Genomic DNA, 19,984 nt, shown 5'->3' on the forward strand with positions numbered 1-19,984 from the left:
CGTTACAGCAGGGGGATGAGAACACCACTATAGGCTACTATGTTTCGATTTGTCGGCTGAACGCTTGCCGTTGTTAGTTTCTGGCAGCCAGCGCAGCACTGGAAACATACTCATACACGACCGCCGCACTTGGTTTGCTCATAATTGCTTACCCTCTATCTCCAGCACACCGTCTAGGGGGACTTCGCACTTGTTCACTGTTCTGACATTTCGTCGTGGGCGTGTGCCGCACAGTGAACCACGTCGTCACCCACGCACCGCACCCAACACACACCCTTGTCTCGCACCCATATTGTTCGCCACCTGTGGAAGCCCGAGTCGAGGGGACGGGAACAGCCATCGTATAGCTCTTCCTTGATCAGTTGGGAGCTCTGGGTACGCCGGTACACTGGGGTGGAGTCAAGGAAGGTACGCAAGGTCCAGCACGCACGCACTTACGCGCTCACGCGCTCGCTTGGCGGCGCCACGCGACCACACCATATCTTCCTTCCTTTCGAGCAGCAACTTCTGTCTCGCATTCAGCCGATCTTGCCTGGCTTCTCTATCAACAGCAAGTACATGGAACCCGTGCATGCTCCGTTTCTCTCTCTTAGGACAGCGTGGCTGTCTCAGTAGACCGTCAGAATGTAACCCAAGAGTTGCCTACATTAGGCAGGCATTGAACAAACGATTTAGTTCCGGAGGCTGAGCCGATTAGAATACCCGAATGCGACATCTCCATCACTCGACTCCCCACCTTGCCCCCCCGCCGCTGTCCCACCGCCCCCCCATCATCTCTGTCTCTGTCTTGCTCCCATCCCCCTCTCGTATGCTCGCATCAGTCTCTAGTCGACTCGCAAGGAATCGCATTCCGCCCCTCTCTCTTTCCTCTCCTTGCGCCCTTCGCCGCTCTTTTGCCCTCTCCTCCATCTCGGCTCCGCGGGCAGCTGCATCAGTCGTCCAGCAAGCAAGGCGTGTAAGCACGACCACAGCTCCCATCACCTCGCTGTACGTCCACCACTCCACATGCCAGCCATCAGTCGGCCGGCCATCTGTCTTGCGCTTACACTTGCGCTCCTCGCCGTCCTCGTATACAGGTCGTCCGAGCTCCCCGCTTCCCTACTCTCCGCTACCACTCCACTCGGTCGTGCCGCCACCAACATGACCATTGACGTGCCAGTCTTCGCTCCTTGCCCCCCGCTCCCAAAGCCCAAGGGTGAGGTCACGCTCAAGCTCCCGCCTACCGAGGACCGTCCCCACCGCTTTATTGTTCTTCCTAATGGCCTGGAGGTGATCCTCGTCTCGGACCCGGACGCCGACAAGGCGGCGGCCAGTATGGAGGTTGGCGTGGGGCACCTCTCAGATCCCGACGACCTGCCTGGTTGCGCTCATTTCTGGTATGTGCACCTCTCTCAGAACAACCCCACTGACGGCAACAGCGAGCATTTGATGTTTATGGGCACCAAGAAGGTAAGCCGCGCGGCCCCGCTGATGATCCGAAGCTAACCCGCCATCAGTACCCTTCCGAGAACGAGTACTCGTCGTACCTCTCCAACCACAATGGTGGCTCCAACGCGTGGACTGCCATGTCGTCGACCAACTACTTCTTTGACGTCGCTCCCGATGCGCTCGAGGGTGCTCTCGACCGCTTCGCCGGCTTCTTCATCGAGCCACTGTTCTCAGACGATTGCACCGAGCGCGAGATCAAGGCCGTAAACTCGGAGCACAAGAAGAACATTCAGAACGACATTTGGCGTTTCTTTCAGCTCGAGAAGAGTTTCTCCACGCCGGGTCACGTTTATGGAAAGTTTGGCACTGGAAACCTCGAGACTCTGTGGGACCAGCCCAAGGCCGCCGGTCGCGACCCCCGTGACCAGCTCATCAAGTGGTGGGAGCACCACTACTGCGCTCGCCGCATGAAGCTTGCCGTCGCCGGCCGTGACGACCTTGACACCCTTGAGCGCATGGTTCGCGAGAAGTTTGACCGTGTCCCCGTTCGCACCGAGGGCCGCCCACCTACTGGCCCCGACGGTGTGCGCGTGACCTTTGACGACTACGCCTACGGACCGGACATGCGTGGCGTGAGTGTTTCCTAGCGCGGCTTCCCACACCGGCCTCTCAACTGACGTTTCCCAGGTGGTGACCTTTGTCCAGCCTGTCCGCGACGCGCGTGCGCTCGAGCTGTCCATCCCCGTGCCCGACCTTCACCACTTCCCGGAGCTCAAGGTGAGCTGCACTTGCTGGTCCAAAGCTAACGTTCCAGCCGTACCATTACATTTCTCACTTTGTTGGTCACGAGGGCAAGGGTTCGCTTCTGTCCTACTTTAAGCAGCAGGGCTGGGCCAACTCGCTCCGTGCGGGCCCCTCGCACTCTGCCAACGGCTTTGGGTTCCTGAAGATTACCTGCGAGCTCACCGAGTCGGGCCTGGAACATTGGAAGGATGTCGCTCGCACGATCGGCAAGTACCTCGAGCTGCTTCGCAACACGCCCCCTTCCAAGGTTGCGTTTGACGAGATGCGTCAGCTTTCCGACATTTCATTCCGCTTCGCTGAGCGTAGCAAGGTCCGCAGCTATGTTACCACTCTCTCGGGCGCCATGCAGCACCCTTACGAGCGTGAAGACATCTTGACCTCGGCGTACCTCTTAGGCGACTTTGACGAGGCCCTCATGGCCAAGTCTCTCCAGCTTCTTGACCCTTCGCGTGGCTCAATTGGTGTGACCTGCAAGGAGCTCCCCAAGGACGTCACTGCTTCGTTTGACAAGAAGGAGGCCATCTACGGCACCCACTACCACCAGGAGAAGCTGCCCGAGGAGTTCCTTAAGGACATGTACTCTGGCCCCGCCATCCCCGAGATCTTCCTCCCGGGCCCCAACCCCTTCGTCCCCCAGCGCCTCGACGTTGACAAGTTTGCGGTTGACAAGCCCGCTGAGCGTCCCGAGCTCCTCGTCGACAACGAGATCTCGCGTCTGTGGTACAAGCGCGACGACCGCTTCTGGCTCCCCAAGACCAACGTCTACATTGAGGTCCAGTCGCCACTCCTGGAGGCAACTCCCCGCACTGCCGTTCTCGGCCGCCTCATGTGCGAGCTGTTCTACGACTCTGTCACCGAGGACATTTACGACGCCGAGCTCGCAGAGCTCAACTTTGCCCTGTGGTACGGCGGCAACTCGTTCAACCTGGCCGTTACTGGCTTTTCGGACAAGCAGTCGGTTCTCCTCGAGGCCATGCTCAAGAAGCTCATCGAGTTTGAGGTCGACCCGGAGCGCTTTGACAAGATTGTAGACCGTGTGCGTCTCCGCTGGAAGAACTTTGAGCTGTCCGAGCCCTACCACGTTATCGGCTTCTGGCAATCGTACGTCACCACTCAGGTGATCTGGACCCAGAAGGAGAGGCTCGCCGAGATTGACCGTGAGTTTGCGCAAGGACCACTGCATTCGCCTCTAACTCTTCAGACATTACGCCCGCCGACGTCCAGGCCTACTGCCGCGAGCTTTTCCAGCGCCTCTACATTGAGACGCTTGTCCACGGTAACACCTCGGCCGAGGGTGCCAAGGCCATCCAGCAGACGGTCCAGCGCATGCTCAACCCCCGCGCGCTTGCCCCTGCCGAGAAGATTCCCCCTCGTGTTCTCATTCTTCCTGAGAGTGAGTTAGACAAGCCTCGAAACGACTAACTCCGCAGGCTCGCAGAACGTGTGGGAGATCCCCGTTGCCAACCCGTCCGAGGTCAACAGCTGCGTTACCTACTACACCCAGACCTGTGACTCTACCGACGTCGTCGCCCGCGCCCGCAACTCGATGCTTGGCCAGATTGCCTCGGAGCCCGCGTTCAACGTGCTCCGCACCAAGGAGCAGCTTGGCTACGTGACCTCGGCCGCGGCCACGCCGACGGGTATGCGCGTGCTCGTCCAGTCTGAGCGTGACCCCGTCTACGTTGAGTCGCGTATCGAGTCGTTCCTCGTGACCCTCAAGGCGACCATTGAGGAGATGACCGACGAGGCGTTTGAGCGTCACCGCCAAACCCAGATTGAGAAGCGCGAGGAGAAGCCCAAGAACCTCGGCGAGGAGTCGCGGAGGTACTGGGGCCGTATTTCGGACAAGTACTATGCGTTCGGCCAGCGCGAAAGGGAGATTGAGGAGCTGCGCAAGGTCACCAAGACCGAGGTCCTCGACTTCTTCATGAAGTACGTCCACCCCGAGTCACCGACACGCAAGAAGTTCTCGGTCCACATGCGCTCGCAGTACAAGGGAACCAAGTTCAACCCGGCCTCGGCACAGCTCCTCATCGGGGCATTCACCAAGAATGCCATCGCCGTCGACGTGCCCGCCCTCCAGACCCTGATGGCATCCAACCCGGACCTCTCGGCCGTCAAGGAGTTTGCCCACGCGGCGATCACCAAGGCGAGCCCCGCTGCCGACGTGGCCAGCGAGCTCACTGCCTTGGTCGACGGTCTCGAGCCCCTTGCCGAGGTGTCGGACGCCAAGCTCCGCGACGGCAACGTCTATGTCCAGGACATTAACGCGTTCAAGGCCGGTCTCACGCCCAACAAGGCGCCGTACCCCGTCGAGACCTTTGCTCTGTCCAAGCTTTGAAGCGGGGAGAGCGGCTGTGTGAGAGGGGGGAAGGGAAGACAGAGGCAGAGAGAGGCAGTCAGAGATCTCAAAGAGTAGAATAGATCTGTAGTAGTAGATGCACCCAAGATTCAACCTGCATGGCGTAATGGAGTGTGTGCCCCTTCAGCAGTGGTCGTGGTTGTGCTCGTTACGGCAGTCTACGGGTTAATGATGGTGTGCCGCTAAAGTAGAGTCGCCAGGAAGGCACAGGTGCCACACCCGAAACAACCCATTGCGCTAGTGCCCTGCCCAATCCCCTTCGTCGGTTGACATCAGAATCCGTCACTCAAGTAAGTAACCAACGGACGACATTCAACTCGACCATCCCGAACCCATGCAACGGCTGCCAGGCAGCAGCCCGAAAGCTGCAGCTGTGTGTGTGTAATAGGAATGTAGGTTTGCTTTTTTAAAAATCCACTTCTATCGCCTAATGCATCTTGGTATGGAACGCCAGTCACCTCGATTACCTGTAGAACTGGAAGATTGTCAGCGACGGTGTTTCGGAGGCGGCGGCATGGCAACGGCAGGGAACGGGGGAGGGAAGGGAGGAGGTAGAGACAGGAGCACGCTGTCAAGCTGTGACGTCGCCAAAGGTTACAGCTCGGTCTCTGCCTCGTCCTCGTCCTCGTCCATCCCCGCTCCCGCCTGTGGTGGGGAACACTCACGTGGTCCGACTGGAGGTTGGCGGCGATCTCGGCCTCGGCCTTGTCGCCGTTCTGGAGAAGCTTCTCCTTGTTGTACAGGAGCTCCTCGCGGGTCTCGGTCGAGTACTCGTAGTTCTGGGCTGTGGGGGTCGTTAGTATCGACCATGCAATGACTGGTGACAGGAGAAGGAACTGTGTGATCACCAGGCCAGCTAGCTGTGGTTCTCGACCCCGCAGCTAGCCGCTCCAACCCAGTGCCCACCTCCCCGTCTCCCATCTCATCCCACTCACTCTCGACAATGGCATCAACGGGGCATGCCTCCTGGCAGAAACCACAGTAGATGCACTTGGTCATATCAATGTCGTAGCGGGTGGTGCGGCGCGAACCGTCGAGACGGGCCTCGGACTCGATAGTGATGGCCTGGGCGGGGCAGATGGCCTCGCACAGCTTGCACGCGATGCAGCGCTCCTCGCCGTTGGCGTATCGCCGCAGAGCGTGCTCGCCACGGAAGCGGGGGGAGAGGGGTCCCTTCTCAAAGGGGTACATGATGGTGTAAGGGGGACGGAACATCTGCTCGAGGACGATCCAGCCGCCTGCGGGTTGTCAGCGCTTTCATTCTTGAGCAACGTTGAGCGCAGCGGGGAGTACCCCATGACGTGAGGCGAGAGGACGCCGGGGAGACAAAGGAGGACGATGCGGGTCGGTTGGAGGAAGGCAGTTGGACGAGAGTAGCTGGATTGGGCCGTGGCGTTGAGATGAGCTGCCGGGGATAGGACCGTTGAACGTGGCCGCGTATCCCGTAGCACAACAGCAATGACTGCCTGAGCAGCACACTGCCAGCTACACCGAACAACCCACGCTCACTCCCCATCGGCTCTCGGATACACGGCCAAGCCCCACATGTCTAATGTTGGCCGAACCACATATCCACAATCCTCCAACTGGGTGACCCGCACACCGTGTCCCTCCGTACTCTCCCAGCAGCGCCCTCCCGCGTGTGCCTTCCTTGTCGGCACATGGCTATACTCACCACGGACGATCTCGGAGAAGAAGAAGAGCTGGGAAGCCTTGTCGAGGGCCGAGGGACCCTTCGAGTAGTCGTTCTGTGCGGGCGACGCCATGCGGGACTGGGACGAGGAGAAGGCGCGGATGCCGACGGGCGCGACCGCCGAGGTGCGGCTGGTGCGGGCGGCGGTGAGGCCGAGGCGCGCGAGGGGGCGGGACATGGCCGTCGTTGGATAGAGTGGTGTCTAGCGAGCAAGGCTGCTTGGGTAGGGCTGTCCTCGATGAGGTCGACGTAGGAGCGGCTGGCAGGCAGCAGGCAGGCAGCAGCGAGCAGGACGGAGGACGCGGGGCGGAGTTATAAGCGTGTGGCGGATTTTGGGCCAATGAGGGGGCACGCGTTGTACATGGCCCAGCTGGCCAGCGAGAGCACGGGGTAATGGTCAGCGAGGGTGTTGGATGCATGCATGCAACAGAGTCGACATTGTACAAGGTAGAGTCCCAACGGCCATGCCCATGCTTGTCTCGTTGCTCTACGGTGCTTGGTTGATGCTGGGGGGGGCTCGGCAGAGGGTGTTTGATTGTGGCACTCCCCCTCCCTGGTGCGGTTCGAAAACAGTACAGAGTATGCATGTGTAGCCCAGACTATCCCATCTATGCGACGCCCTCAGTCTTCACCGCCTTCTTCTTCCTCCTCTTCTTCTTGCCTTCGCCGTCTCCATCGTGCTGGGACGACTCGGCGGCAGGAGCGGCAGTGTCGTCGTCGTCGCGCCTCCTCTTCTTCTCGGGCGCAGCAGCTGGCGCCGCGTCGCCACCAGCCTCCTCTGCGCGGGCCTTGAGCTTCTCGCGCTCGTTCTTGCCCATACGCTTGCCCTTGACGCCCTCGCCGAGAGGAATAGCGTTGGCACCGAGACCCTTGGCCTTGTTGGCCTTGTTCCTGGGCTTCTTCTTGTCCTCGACGGGCAACTCGTCGCCCCACTTGCGGTCTGCGACGCGGCCCTTAAAGTCGCGAATACGCTTGCCGAGGCCGCGGCCAGCGATACCGAGACCACCACGGCGGTATGGTGCGAGCATCTTGACGCCGACAATGCCGTTCAGCTCGGCATCGGTAGCCATGAGGATCTCGGCGGCAGAGAGGCCAAAGGACACGGGAGCCGACTTTGTGTACTTGAAGCGGGTGCGCAGGTCACCGATCTGGTCCTCGCCGTGGAGGGCCTGGAGCTCGCCAGCCGCAGCCTTGACCTTGGCGGCACGCTCGGTGACAGACAGCTTGGCGTCGTCCTCGGCAACGGCAGCCTCGGCGTCACGGCGCTTCTTGTCCTTCTTCTTGTCCTTTTTGCTCTTCTTGGGCACGTCCTCGAGGCCGATAAAGTCGGCATCCATGTCGATTGGGGCGTCGTCGTCGGCAAACTCGCCCTCGGCGTCCTCCCAGGGTGTAGGCTCGACCCAGCCGTCGTCCTCGGGGTACTCCTCGCCATCCTCCTCTCCATAGTCGCCCAGGTCGTCGTCGTCCCACTCGGGCTTTTCGTCGTCCTGTGTTCTCCAGTCAGCGGTGAACGTGCCATTTGCTATATGGCTGCTACTCACCTCCTCGGCCTTGGCGGCCAGCATGGAACCAACGACCCTCTCCCACTCGTCCTCGTCAAAGTCGCCGTCCATAATCTTCTCCATCTGCTCCCAGTCGACGCCGTCGCCGAGCTCCTCCTTGAGCGCTGCGAGCTGCTTCTCAATCTCGCGGCGCTTGGCGCCCTTGAGGCGACGGGTCTCCTCCTCCTGGGCAGCCTTCTCGGCGGCCTTGCGCTCGGCACGTGCTTCTCGCTTGTTCTTGCGCGTGTCGTCCTCGCGACGGACAAGCGAAGGGATCTCACGAGGGTGGGTGAGAATGGTCGACGATCCAGGCTCCTCGAAACGGAAATTGTACTCGGTCTCAAAGGCCTCGGCCTTTTCATCAAAGTCGTCCTCGTCGTCGATGGCGCCCCATGGCTCGTCTCCGGCCTCGGCCTCGGCCTCGTCGTCCGACTCCTTGTCCTCGACGGGGCGGCCGACAATCTGGTCGTATGTGGGCACAGCGCTGGACTCCTGGTCGATCCAGCCGCGGTTCAGAATGTAGCTGAGCGGTGTCAGTTGAGGTCCAAATATGCTGCAACTCACTCCATGAGGAAGTCCTCGTCGGCCTGGACACGCTTCTTTTGGCGGGCGACCTTTGCGGCAGCCTTGTCCTCCTCGCTGACCTCCTTGGTCTTCTTGCTCTTCTTGCTCTTCTTCTCCTCCTTGACCACGACGGTGGCGTCGTCCTCGTCGCTCAAGCTCTCGCGGAAGTCGGTGGGCTCGGCATCGGCCATGCCGAGGGCACGGCGCACCTCCTCCTCGCCGCCACCCATCTCGAGCAAAAAGTTACGGTACGCCTCGCCCTCGGCGGCGGCCTCGTCGGCGCCGTGCTCGCGCTTGGCGAGGAACTCGTCGTCCGAGTCGTCGTCGCTGCCGTCCTTGTCGCCGCCGGCAAAGTCGCCAAACGCCTTGAGGGCGTTGGCACGCGCGCGGCGCTCAGCCTCGACAACGGTCACGGGCTCGTTGTAGTAGTCGTAGTTGTCATCCTCCGAGTCGGACTGGACGCCCTCGAGGACGTTGACACGGTGCTGGTCCTTGAGGAGGAAGGGCTTGGCCGTGGCGGTGCGGCTGGCGGTGCGTGCCGGGAGACCCAGCTTCTTGGCCTTGGCCTGGGCGGCGGCGAGCTCGGTCTGAATAATGTTCTCGCCAGAGTAGACGCCGTCCTTGTTACGGATCTTGGCGAGGGTGCGCAGGATGGCAGCGTCCATGGCGGGCGTGAGCTCGGCGCCGTCCTCGTCCTCGATCGTCGAGTCGGACGAGTAGTCGCTGTCCGACGCCGAGTCGGCGGGCGTCGGCTCACGCTTTTGCTTGGTGGCGTGTTTGCCTGGATGTTAGCTGGCTCGGGAACAGGGTGAGCTCACTCTTCGCCATTGTTGTGTCGTGCTGTTGCTAGAAAAGGATGACAACTTGCACAACATGACGCTCGCCTTCAACTTTTGCCGCCCGCTGCGGGTGGAGGGGAGAGATCTGTTTTTACACCGTGTCATTTTTGATCCCCCCCACTCCACACGCCCGGGCTTGATCGGCGGCCGTTATCAAAAACACGGAGCGTGGACCCGCCGGTTGTACCCGCTCCCTCCCCCCCTCTGCCCCCTTCACTGACAACCACCTTGCCGACATTTTCTTTTGCTCGGCACCACTCACAAGCATATCGGCGTAGGCACCGCCTTTCAACCTCATCTCCCTCCCCCTTCTCTCCCCCCCTCCCTCCTCGTCCTCGTCCTCCCTCTCACCTCGGCACCCGTCCTTTTGGCGCCTGCTCGCCCCGCCCTCTCCTCTTACAAAAGCCACATCCATCTCTGCGATGCTCTCCCGCGCCGCAAAGGCCGCATGCCGCAAGACGGTCTATGCCACTTCCGTTAGCAGCGCTGCGAGGCGCTCGGCAGCGGCCATCGCTGTCCGCAACACACACTCGTCGGCGCCTCACTCGTCGGCTGCGGCGGCCGCCGTGGCCAGCAGCAGCACGTGGGCTGCGGCGACCGAGTCTGCGCACTCTGTGCTCGTGCAGCCTGCCGGCCCGTCCAAGCAGCAGCTCAACCTCGATGACCCACTCGCTGCTATCACCGCCGAGATTGGCGAGCTCAAGCACTCGCTCTTCCACATGCTCGGCAGCAGCTCGCCGGCCCTCGACAGTGTGGCAAAGTACTACTTCAACGCCGAGGGCAAGCACCTGCGGCCACTGCTTGTGCTGCTCATGTCGCAGGCGACGAACGGCATTGCTGGACCGGGATGGGCCGCGGTCGAGGCTCAGGCGCGGGAGCAGCTGCGGTCACGGAGCGGCGGCGTCGACAACGCCTTGACCAGCGACGGCGGCGTGCTCAACGACTGGAACCCCGAGTCGATGGGTGCCGAAAAGGGCGGTGAAATGGTCTTTGCCTCGCCGTACAGGATACCTGCCGAGGGACAGCAGCGGCCCCTCCCTCCTGCCGTCAAGCAGAACCCCTTTGCCGAGCTCCTGCCCACCGGCGGTCCCGGCTCGCCCACCATTCTCCCGACGCAGCGCCGACTCGCGAGCATTGTGGAGATGATCCACGTCGCGTCGCTGCTGCACGACGACGTCGTCGACGCCTCGGACCTGCGCCGCGGCGAGCCCTCGGCGCCCGCTGCGTTTGGCAACAAGCTCTCCATCCTCTCGGGCGACTTCCTCCTGGGCCGCGCGTCCGTCGCACTTTCGCGCCTCGGTTCCGGCGAGGTCGTCGAGCTCATGGCCACCACCATCGCCAACCTCATCGAGGGCGAGGTCCTCCAGCTCCGCGCCACAGCCAACCCCGCCACAGAGCCCACTGCCGCCGGCTTTGAAGAGTACATGCGCAAGACGTACCTCAAGACGGCGTCCCTGATGGCAAAGTCGGCGCGCTCCGCCGTCCTCCTCGGTGGTTGCACCGCAAACGAGACGGCCTGGGTCAAGGATGTCGCCTATGGTTACGGCCGTAACTTGGGTATCGCGTTCCAGGTATGTGTTTCAAGTGGTTCTGCTGCTGCTTTTTTTTTCTTCCTTCCTTCCGCCCACACTCTCGCTACGAGACTGCCTTTTTGCGTTTGTCTCGTTGCGGAATTCTCGGGCGCTATATTTGCTATTTTGGCAACTTTGGCAAACTTTGGGTGTGCCGTCATCAAAAAGAACCTCCGCGGCGCGTGCCGTGTCCCGGAAGGGCACCGTTTCCATGGTGTGCACTGCACTGTGTGCAATGTGTACAATGTGTGTAATGTGTGCCCGACGCAAGAGGCGATGCCGCGCGTCATGTTCCATTATCCATAACCAGACGCTTAATTTCGCTTGATTTTGCTTGCGCACATGTGCTGACAACATGTGCCTTAGCTTGTCGACGACATGCTCGACTACCTGCCGGCCTCTGCCGACCTGGGCAAGCCCGGTTCGGGCGCCGACCTGCGTCTGGGTCTGGCCACGGCCCCGGCCTTGTTTGCGTGGGAGGAGTTCCCCGAGCTGGGCCCGCTCATCATGCGCAAGTTTGAAGGGCCAGGCGACACCGAGGTGGCTCTGGACCTCGTCGGCCGGTCGCGCGGCATGCAGCGTACGGCCGACCTGGCGCGCACGTTTGCCAGCGAGGCGCGCGCGCTCGTCGAGCTCCTGCCCCAGAGCGCGGCGCGCGACGCGCTCGTCGGCCTCACCGTCAAGGTCGTCGACCGTGTCAAGTAGAGACAAGGAGCGAGAGAGAGAGAGAGAGAGATTGCGTGTGGGCGTTCACACACATACGTAGACAAGATTGGGAGCAGCCTTCCTTCTTGGGGTGGCTTTCCTTCTTCAGCATTGGGATCGGAGAGGCGGGACGCGTCCTTTTACATTGCACCGCTATGCATTCACATATCACAGATTTTTTTTCAGCCGCACGCACGTACAAAAGGGGAGCATTGACGGACGGGGATGAGAGAAAAGAGAAAGATAAGAGGGCGACATATGACAGGTGCAACGCAAAATGTTGTGCGTGGTGGGGAGGGAGGGGGAGTCAGGCAGAGGAGAGACTGGGGGAACCTATGACAATGGGAAACCATAAAGAGAGAGAGAGGGGGGGGTTGACAGAGACGAACCAGCGCCGCTGCCACGGCGCCAGCGCCTATGTACGTGTCGGAGGGTAGAGGGTGGTTTTGCAGGGAGAAGCGACCAGCGCTCCTCTCCACGGGAGTTGAGTTTGTTGGGGTTGCAAGATCCAGTCTTACAGCGCAATGACTGATAAGATCAAGATCTTAAGCAAGGGTGATGAGCGAGTAGTCCTTGAAGTACGCGGTCTGGTCGGACGACGGGGCGTACGAAGAGTCGCCGCCGCCAAAGAACGACTGGGCCATGATGCCGTAGAAGGCCGCACCCTGCTCGACGATGAGCTCGAGGCCGGAAAGGTTGAGGACCGAAACACCGTTGATGAAGACCTGCTGCTCGCCGTTGGCCGAGCCGACGTCGTTGAGCTTGATGCGCTGCGAGACGACGTTCCACTCGTTGTTCTGCCAGGACCAAGCGCCACGGCCGATCGAGTCACCGTACTGTGCGTTGCAGACCGACAGAGGCGGGGTGCTGCAGTATGCCGAGTTGGCCGAGTTCTGCGGGAGGTAGTTGTAAATCTCGCCCATGCCGTTCTCGCGCCACATGAGACGGGTCGAGAAGCAGTTGTTGCGGGCGTCCTGGCGACCACCAGAGCACGACTTGGCCTCGGCGAACGAGGTGCCGCCGTACAGACCGGGGAGCTTGCCGCCCTTGACCCAGTCAAAGTTGACAAACTTGACAGAGTACGAGAAGAGGAGCTCCTTGGCCGAGCTGGGGGAGACATTGTCCTTTTGGCCGAGGGTGTACCAGTTCATACCGGTGGTGCCACCAATGCCGCCAGCAGGGTAAGTCTGGGTGTGGACGGTCTCGCCGCTGTCGGTGGTGGTGCCCGGGAGGTTACCGGACTGGAGCGGGGTAAGAGCGTCCGAGACTGGGTTTGAATGTCAGACACAGAACAGAAGAAACTGATACAGACCACCTGTGTTTCAGGGTTGGTTGATCAGAAATACTCACAGCTCAGAACGTTTGCCGCCTGGGGGCAAGTGGTCCACGAAGCAGATCCGGAACCGGCGGGGAAGAGCTGGGCGAGGACGCCCGAGAAGGCGTCCGAGCTAGAGGTCGAGGTCGAAGCCGATCCGTTGGCCGTAGAAGTGGTGGTACCCCACGACGACGAGTCGGATGAGGAAGACGACGACCACGAGCCAGCCGACTCGGTGCTAGCCGAGTCCCAGGCCGACGACGACGCCGTCGAAGCTGAGCCCCACGAGTCGGAGGAGGATTCGGACTCGGTGGCGGACGAAGTCTTGGAGTTCGTGGTGGTCTTGGGCTTGGAGTATAGCGAGCCGTCGACCAGGCTACCGGTAGCCGCGGAATCCGAGGCAGAGGCAGCTCCCGACGAGTCGGAGGACGACCAGGAATCGGACGCCGACGACGCCGCCCACGAGTCGGACGACGTCGACGCAGGCTCGGCTGCGGCCGTAGAAGTCGCAGCAACGGTAGTCTTGGCCTTGCACGAGCGGCGGCGGCGGCGGACCTTGCGCAAACCAGAGCCGTGGCCGGGGGAGCGGCGGGCTGCGTGGGCGGCGGCGTGTGCGGGATGCCTGGCTGCAATGTCGGGACGAGACGCAGGACCAGCCTGGCGCTCATTGACGGCAGCAGCCACTGGCCTGGCCTCGCGAATGGCGGCAGCCGAGACTGACGAGACCGAGGCGGCCAGAGTAAGAAGAGCAGTGAAACGCATCTTCAATGGGTTGATGGATGGTGGTGGTTGGGGTGAAAAACCGGGGGAGAGGGGGTGGGTGGGTGGTGTGCTGGCGGAGGGGGAAGACTAGGTCGGTGGTGTTGTCTAGGTTGGTAGAGGTCTGACAAGGTTGCGACGGTCGATGATCGATGTGTGTAGCCTGGGTGTCCTGCACGCCAGCAAAAGAGTGTGAATGCCGTCGCAGACGGTTGAGGGAGAAGGGAGGTGACGAGCGAGTAGAGAGATGGAGAAGGAGAGAAAGAGAAAGAAAAGGAGACGAGGGGCTTCTAAGAATGTAGTGGTGGTTGACAGCAAGGGGAGAGAAGAGGGGGTGGCACCGGGCGAGAGGGGGGGGGAGAGGGGGGAGGAAGCAGGGAACCGGGCGGGGGGGGGGGTGGCCGCAGCGCCCTTGCTGTTGTGTGTCAGTCTCTGGGTGGGTGGGTGGGTGGGTGTGTTAGGGTCCAAACGCGCGCGCGTGCACGCATGCCGTGTGTGGCCGTGTGTGTGTGGACGGACGCCTGAGCGCCAGGCGCCCTCTGGCTGGGGAGGGTTTTTTTTTCCTGCATCCTGCATCTGTACGGCTGTGTGTCTGTCGGCTCTTGTGGCCTTTGATCCCCCTTTGATCCCTCTGAACGCTCCGTCTCTCCGTCTCTCTCTAGCGCTCGCGGGGCAGCAATGGCTGGCACCTCTTTGACGGCCCCCCCGGTTTGGACGAGAAGGAGGGCGATGCTCAGAATAAACCACCCCCACCCCCATCACCCCTTTGTTGTTCCCCCGTCTGATGCCTCACATCCAGACTGCCCGACGAGCGAAACGGGGGGCCACCAACGGGCTACGGGCTGCGCCCCGCGCACGCACGCACACCCACCCACACACACGCATACGCACTCACCTGATCACCTGCACGCACGCTCAGCCAGCGCACAAAGCACCGCCGCCGCCGCCGCCGTCCCAACAGCAAAGTGCTGTCCCAACCAGGGGATGTGTATCAGCCTTCTGCCATGTTCCTTCCCGTTTGATACCATTCAGGAGCGCGTCGGTAGGACCCAGACGCGTGCAGTGGACCCTGAACACAGGGACACCGGCTTGTGGATACCCCCTGTAAAAGGTTTGGATCCTCTGCTCCACCGCCCGGAACCACTCGACGCGCAGCGGATTCCCGCACTTGGGTGTGGCGCGCGGGCGCGGCGCGTGGACGCGTACAACCCAAGACCTTAGCGGTATGGAGCGCGTCCAGCCATCCCGGCCTTCCACTCTAAAGCCACGTGGCAAAAGGGTCCAAGCGCGCCGCAAAAAGACTCGGCCCAAAAGGTGGGAGGGCATTAAGGGGGGCTGTTGGGCGATTAGACGAGCACCTAATGCCAATAAGCTTTTACTTTGGCCCGTGGGATAACTCTTTTTTTGTAATGTTCTCGTGTGGGTAGCTCCAGGCGCGCCACACATTAGTCCGATTTTGATTCCGTTGGGGCAGACATTGCACAACGCGGGTGTGGGAATAATGGGTCCGCCCTGGTTCTCTCATTGCCGCTCGCCTTCTCTCTCATCCCACACAACAAACACCCCCCCATTCCATCACACACGTTAATCTCGCGCCCGCAACAAGGTTTCTTGCATCCATCCACTACCCCTCCGCGTGCATCCACCATTCACATCCCTCTGGCAGGGATCCCATCCTCCTCTCCACCTCCTCTCCGGACCGCTGGCCGCTCCGTCTCCCCCCCGTGTCACTCTCGGCGTCGCGCAGATCCTCAGGCCTGAGCAGGCCCCTGTGCTTCTCGAGACAATACACCTCACCTTTCCCTCACCTTCGCCCCCGTCACCTCCACCTTTCGCCACCTTGCCCCACACTTGTCTACTCCCGACCACCACGATGCAGTCGCCCATCCACTTCAAGACGACCCACCTCGAGCCTCCTCGTACTGCGGAGCGTCGCCGTCGGGGACGCGCAGTCGACGTTATGGGGTAAGTGGGAAAAAACGGGCTGAGAGAGAAGGCTGGTTCAAAACGCCATCATCTCCCACCACCACCGTCATCCATCCTTCTAACACCTACAGCTTCCCCACCCCGGACCACACCCACCTCCCGACACCGGTTACGCAGCGTCGCAGCCACAAGACTGCATCGGGGACCACGTCTGGCACGCACCTCCCCACGCCGCAGACGCTGCCCCGGAAACGCACGCGCTCCTCCCCCGGGGCGCACGACGACCACGACCATGACGACGCACCATTCTCACCACCGTCTCCCTCGGGCCACACCACCTTCTTTCTCTCGCACGCGGCAGCTGCAGAGACAGCCCAGGTGCAACCGCCCCGCCGTCGCCCGGGACTGCTCTTTGCACAGCAGATGGGCATCAGTGCCGGACCATCAACAAGCCAGCCGCTCAAGTTTGGGGCTCGTCTCGGTGCCGGTGTTGGCATGGGCGGCGGTATGCGCAACGCTCACGGCAAGCTCTCCGAGACCCTGCTGCACGACGACCACGACGACAACCCGTTTGTCGAGCACAAGTCGACGTCCTCGACTTCAACGACAAAGGTCGCCTTTGCCCTGTCCGAGCCCCGCTCACCCGGCACTGAGACGCGCTACATCCCTCAGGCTGTTCGTCCCAGTGTCGAGCGCTCGCTCTCGCCGCTGTCTGCCGGCCGCGCAAAGGGCAGCAGCCAGCCGGCGCGCATGCTCTTCCCGTCGTCGGCCGCTGAGTCGTCGTCGGCTGCTGCTCGCCGCAAGCAGCAGCAGATGATGATGATGGACGAGGACGACAACCCCTTCATTTCCAAGCCTGGAGAGGTCGTCCGCGCAAAGCCTACCAGCGAGGACCGCCCGGTTGTCACCTACGTCTTCCGCGGCGCCAAAAAGGTGTTCGCCAACCCGTTCATTGCACCCAACGCTACTCACCCAGGTGCCGACCTGGAAATTACCGACCCAGACTTTGACGTCCACCCTTGCCCTCCACCACGGCTTCTCTGGCCCACCAAGGAGTCGACTGTCGATGACGAGCCCGCCCCGCAGACTCCCAAGCCACGTGCTAACGCGTCTCGCCGTCGACTTGCCGCACACCAGTCGCTGGACATGCACATTGACGCTGGCGCTTTGACAGATGACGACGACTTTGTTCCTGAACACGCCGATGAAGGTGACGACGACGAAGACCTCGACGCGACTCCCAAACCACGCCGTGGACTCCTGTTCGGCCACAGCAACGGGAGCGGGAACGCTGCCGGTGCCTCTGGCAACCTCGGCAAGCACAGTCTTTCTCCCGACGCGTCGTCGCGCAAACGTGCGCGCGCAGGTCTGTAAGAACCTGGCGCCAGAGGGCAGTGCGTAGCGGTGTAGGCGCGTTGTATTTTGTCGAGGAGCGAGCACAGCCGTTGCTTTTTAGGACGTGTGCATTGCCGTTTAGTAGTAGCAGCCACGAGCTGGACCCCCCCCCCCCCCCCCCGGAACGGACTGGTATGTAGACCGGGCGTGTGTGCCTCTGTGGCTGCCCCCCATCCATAGCAATGTTAACATATGTCATAACCCCCGGCACGCGCCTGTGTTGCGAAACGATGCAGAAGCTGATTATAAATGAACTGACGTGGGTAATACTGTGCAGGAGGTACAGTAATGTGAGCTCAATGGACGGACGCGACGAGCGGGCAAGGGACGAAATCCGAGAAATCATTACGACACCGTACGAGAGAAAGGTATCGGCACCAGGTGTAAGTGTCCCGGCACTGGCCATTGAGCGAAGAAGGCGGGAGGCACCGTTCCATTCCGCCAAATGCCACTGCCTTCTTCTGGAAATGATGTTTTGGCACGTCCATTCATGTGGTGTTGTTTACTCTCTTGTGCAGGGAAAGACATGGCACGCAATCGTGCTCACAGTCACGACTGAGATGGGCCTGAGCCGCTGCCGCTGGCCGCTGTTCTGGTACATATGTACTGTACATACCCCTCCTTTCGTTTCTTGTTTCCTGTCATCCGCGGTGTTTGTACAGTGTCCCGGGTCCCGTTCCGTCTGGATATCCATAGCACCTCCAACCCACACCCCCCCCCCACCCCCCAGCGGCGCGGAAATCGATGCCAAGGCGGTAAGGAAGCAGTGCCGCCGGCCTTGGTGGGGGCTCTCTAGGGGTTACGCGCTCTTCCCACGACGACGGGGGTCTCCACCGACGCCAACAAGGCCTGGATGCCGCATGCCGCATGCCGCATGCCGCATGCCAAGGGGCTCGCCGTGCTCGCCGTCAGCGCCGTTTGGGCTTGGTCTACATGTGGGTAATGGTACAATAACATGGCTCGAAATACGTGGCCTCGCCTGGCCATCTTTGAGTGGGGCTAGGCGCAAGTGGTCTGTGGCTAGCGTGTGTGCGGTGTGGTGCAGTGGGGTTTAGGGCTGGACGCTACAGCGTCAGCGTAAGGCCGACAGACTGCAAAGAAGGCGGCGCCGGTGCCAGAACCGGAGGTCGACATACCTGTATGTCGTAGAATCTCGCGTGGGCTCGGTGACCTCGGGTGGTGCCGTGGTCTCGCCGAGGCGCTTGCAGCGGGTCGTTGTGGAGTGGCGTTGGCGCTTGAGCTCGATGACGGCGCCGCACCGCTCATCCAGGTCGGTCGTCCGCATGTCCAGGGCGGCCGAGTGAACAGCACCATCGTAATGTAGGTACGAGGCCTTCGGCGGCTGCCGGAGAGACGCAGTGATCCCCACAGCCGCGAGTGCGCCACAGACGACGGGCTCGACGTCTCCAACCAGCCGGGACCCCAGCTGGGCCTGCACTGGAGGGGAGAGTGGAAGCGACGGTGTAGGTAGAGCTCCTCCAATTGCAAAGCCGGTTCCAGCGCTCTCTGAACGTCGACTTGGACGAGTCACAGGATGGCGAGTTGTTGGGCGGGGGCACGATCTCGTACTTGTAGTCGAGCCAGATGGTCTCTGCTGGGAGGTCCGGCCGGTCCGGGTCCATGCAGACAAAGGCGCGCGGAGGGAGCGTGCAAGGGTCTGGCAGATAACCCTTGAGGGTATCGACGTTGAAGCCTCTGTACTTGATCTTCCCACCGTCACTGTAGTGATCGCGCCACAGACAGTCCATGGCACCCTGGGCAAACGCCTTGACAGCTGAGAGCGGGGCGGTGTGGGTGGCAATGTCGTCCTCGCTCGCATTGGGGAAGCGTGCACAAATTCTCTGGAGAGCCTAGGATGCTTTAGCAGTGGATGTGGTGGGGACTGAAAGGACCTACACGTTCATAACAAAAGGCGATAAGCAGGTCGACAACACCTATCCACCCTTCCGGGCCAATAATGGGGCGTTCGAACACCCGTTGCTGCATAGATTCATTCCTGCTCCAGTCAGCGACCTCGTCACGGCGTGAGCAGGACAAGAGGCATTCTCAAGCCTGCGGTCAGCCGACACGTACATTTCCGCCACCTTGTCAAACACTGCGACAATGAAGTCGGTCGAGTCGACGCCGACGTCCGACAGTTCAGCAGCGGATCGATGGCAGCCTTCCAGCGTTTGCTCGCTTCGTTCCCCGACCAGTACAGCTTGCTCGTAATGTCCCCCGTGGGATGGAAGTTGGGATAGCGGATTTGCCACTCGGGGCGGTTGACGCGCGGGAACCTCTTGACGTCGGCGGGGAACGCTATCACGCCCGGCGGCGCTGGATTGCCTTGCTGCATCCGAGTCTGAGGAAGAGTGGGGTATGTTATGGACACCGTGAATGTCAGGAAGGGTGTGTTCAGAGCCCAAGGACAAGAGAATGGGTGAACAGTGCTAGGTTGCAGTCACAATCTTGTGTTGACATGACCAGTCTGGTTAGTACCTTTGTTTAAGCGACAATAAGTGAGGTGACGTCAAGACCAAGATCCCAAAGAGTGTCACAACACCACCCCATTACACTTTGCTAATGGCCCGCCGCCCTAATGGAGGCTAATGCTTGTGGACCCTTTTCTCGCAACTTCATTGTCTGACATGAGAAACCAACCCCCACGCCCCCACGCCCAGGATTCCCATGTGGACGCTGCAGGCCCGCGACGGCCACCATGTGACCACTACCCGGGAACAGAGGATGCTGCACTGCCAGGAGGCCGCAGGAGTGAGGACACGCCGCCGCAGTCCAGGAGAACGCCAGGCCAGGCTCTACGGGTGCCTCTTTGCGGCACCCAGGACATATCCCAGGTCATCGTCCAGGTAAGAAGGGTCAAAGGGGTCCATTAGGATTTATAGGTTTTTCAGTTTTCCTTTTGGGCGCTGTATTGTTTTTGTTCAGGTTCTCCTTTTTGCAGTCAGGTATAATTGCCAGTCTCAACGCCACTGCCAACGTGGTCAGGATGAAATATGTCTCTCTCTGCATGTGTGGTAACCTATAACCTGATCCTGGTAGTGTGGAATGCACCCATGCACACGCGTGCAACCCTCGAAAAATG

The 19,984-nt window shown here is 61.1% G+C and overlaps 7 protein-coding genes across 7 annotated transcripts; 3 read left to right on the forward strand and 4 right to left on the reverse strand.

The window, feature by feature from the left end:
* Positions 1-1,005: 1,005 nt before the first annotated feature.
* IDE1 (Insulinase (Peptidase M16)) lies at positions 1,006-4,573 on the forward strand (the record flags this gene model as incomplete). The annotated part of the gene is made up of 7 exons (XM_028618343.1): positions 1,006-1,376; positions 1,419-1,449; positions 1,497-2,060; positions 2,116-2,205; positions 2,243-3,389; positions 3,434-3,625; positions 3,663-4,573. The coding sequence occupies 7 exons, from the start codon at positions 1,006-1,008 to the stop codon at positions 4,571-4,573; spliced, it is 3,306 nt and encodes a 1,101-aa protein (XP_028473299.1).
* Positions 4,574-5,080: 507 nt separating this feature from the next.
* On the reverse strand, positions 5,081-6,465 carry EHS24_002610 (uncharacterized protein; the record flags this gene model as incomplete). The annotated part of the gene is made up of 4 exons (XM_028618344.1): positions 5,081-5,170; positions 5,260-5,378; positions 5,530-5,832; positions 6,270-6,465. The coding sequence occupies 4 exons, from the start codon at positions 6,463-6,465 to the stop codon at positions 5,081-5,083; spliced, it is 708 nt and encodes a 235-aa protein (XP_028473300.1).
* Positions 6,466-6,895: 430 nt separating this feature from the next.
* On the reverse strand, positions 6,896-9,220 carry EHS24_002611 (uncharacterized protein; the record flags this gene model as incomplete). The annotated part of the gene is made up of 4 exons (XM_028618345.1): positions 6,896-7,774; positions 7,829-8,351; positions 8,393-9,173; positions 9,211-9,220. 4 exons carry the CDS (start codon positions 9,218-9,220, stop codon positions 6,896-6,898), a joined length of 2,193 nt encoding a protein of 730 aa, XP_028473301.1.
* Positions 9,221-9,653: 433 nt separating this feature from the next.
* COQ1 (coq1 putative hexaprenyl diphosphate synthase) lies at positions 9,654-11,507 on the forward strand (the record flags this gene model as incomplete). The annotated part of the gene is made up of 2 exons (XM_028618346.1): positions 9,654-10,802; positions 11,169-11,507. The coding sequence occupies 2 exons, from the start codon at positions 9,654-9,656 to the stop codon at positions 11,505-11,507; spliced, it is 1,488 nt and encodes a 495-aa protein (XP_028473302.1).
* A 545-nt stretch (positions 11,508-12,052) lies between these two features.
* EHS24_002613 (uncharacterized protein) lies at positions 12,053-13,584 on the reverse strand (the record flags this gene model as incomplete). The annotated part of the gene is made up of 2 exons (XM_028618347.1): positions 12,053-12,774; positions 12,858-13,584. 2 exons carry the CDS (start codon positions 13,582-13,584, stop codon positions 12,053-12,055), a joined length of 1,449 nt encoding a protein of 482 aa, XP_028473303.1.
* Positions 13,585-15,454: 1,870 nt separating this feature from the next.
* On the forward strand, positions 15,455-16,881 carry EHS24_002614 (uncharacterized protein; the record flags this gene model as incomplete). Its single annotated transcript, XM_028618348.1, has 2 exons — positions 15,455-15,546; positions 15,639-16,881. The coding sequence occupies 2 exons, from the start codon at positions 15,455-15,457 to the stop codon at positions 16,879-16,881; spliced, it is 1,335 nt and encodes a 444-aa protein (XP_028473304.1).
* Positions 16,882-17,953: 1,072 nt separating this feature from the next.
* On the reverse strand, positions 17,954-18,888 carry EHS24_002615 (uncharacterized protein; the record flags this gene model as incomplete). Its single annotated transcript, XM_028618349.1, has 4 exons — positions 17,954-17,966; positions 18,039-18,339; positions 18,434-18,752; positions 18,799-18,888. 4 exons carry the CDS (start codon positions 18,886-18,888, stop codon positions 17,954-17,956), a joined length of 723 nt encoding a protein of 240 aa, XP_028473305.1.
* Positions 18,889-19,984: the final 1,096 nt, after the last annotated feature.

This window comes from Apiotrichum porosum (assembly GCF_003942205.1).
Source record: "Apiotrichum porosum strain DSM 27194 chromosome Unknown scaffold_13, whole genome shotgun sequence".
NCBI lineage: Eukaryota > Fungi > Basidiomycota > Tremellomycetes > Trichosporonales > Trichosporonaceae > Apiotrichum > Apiotrichum porosum.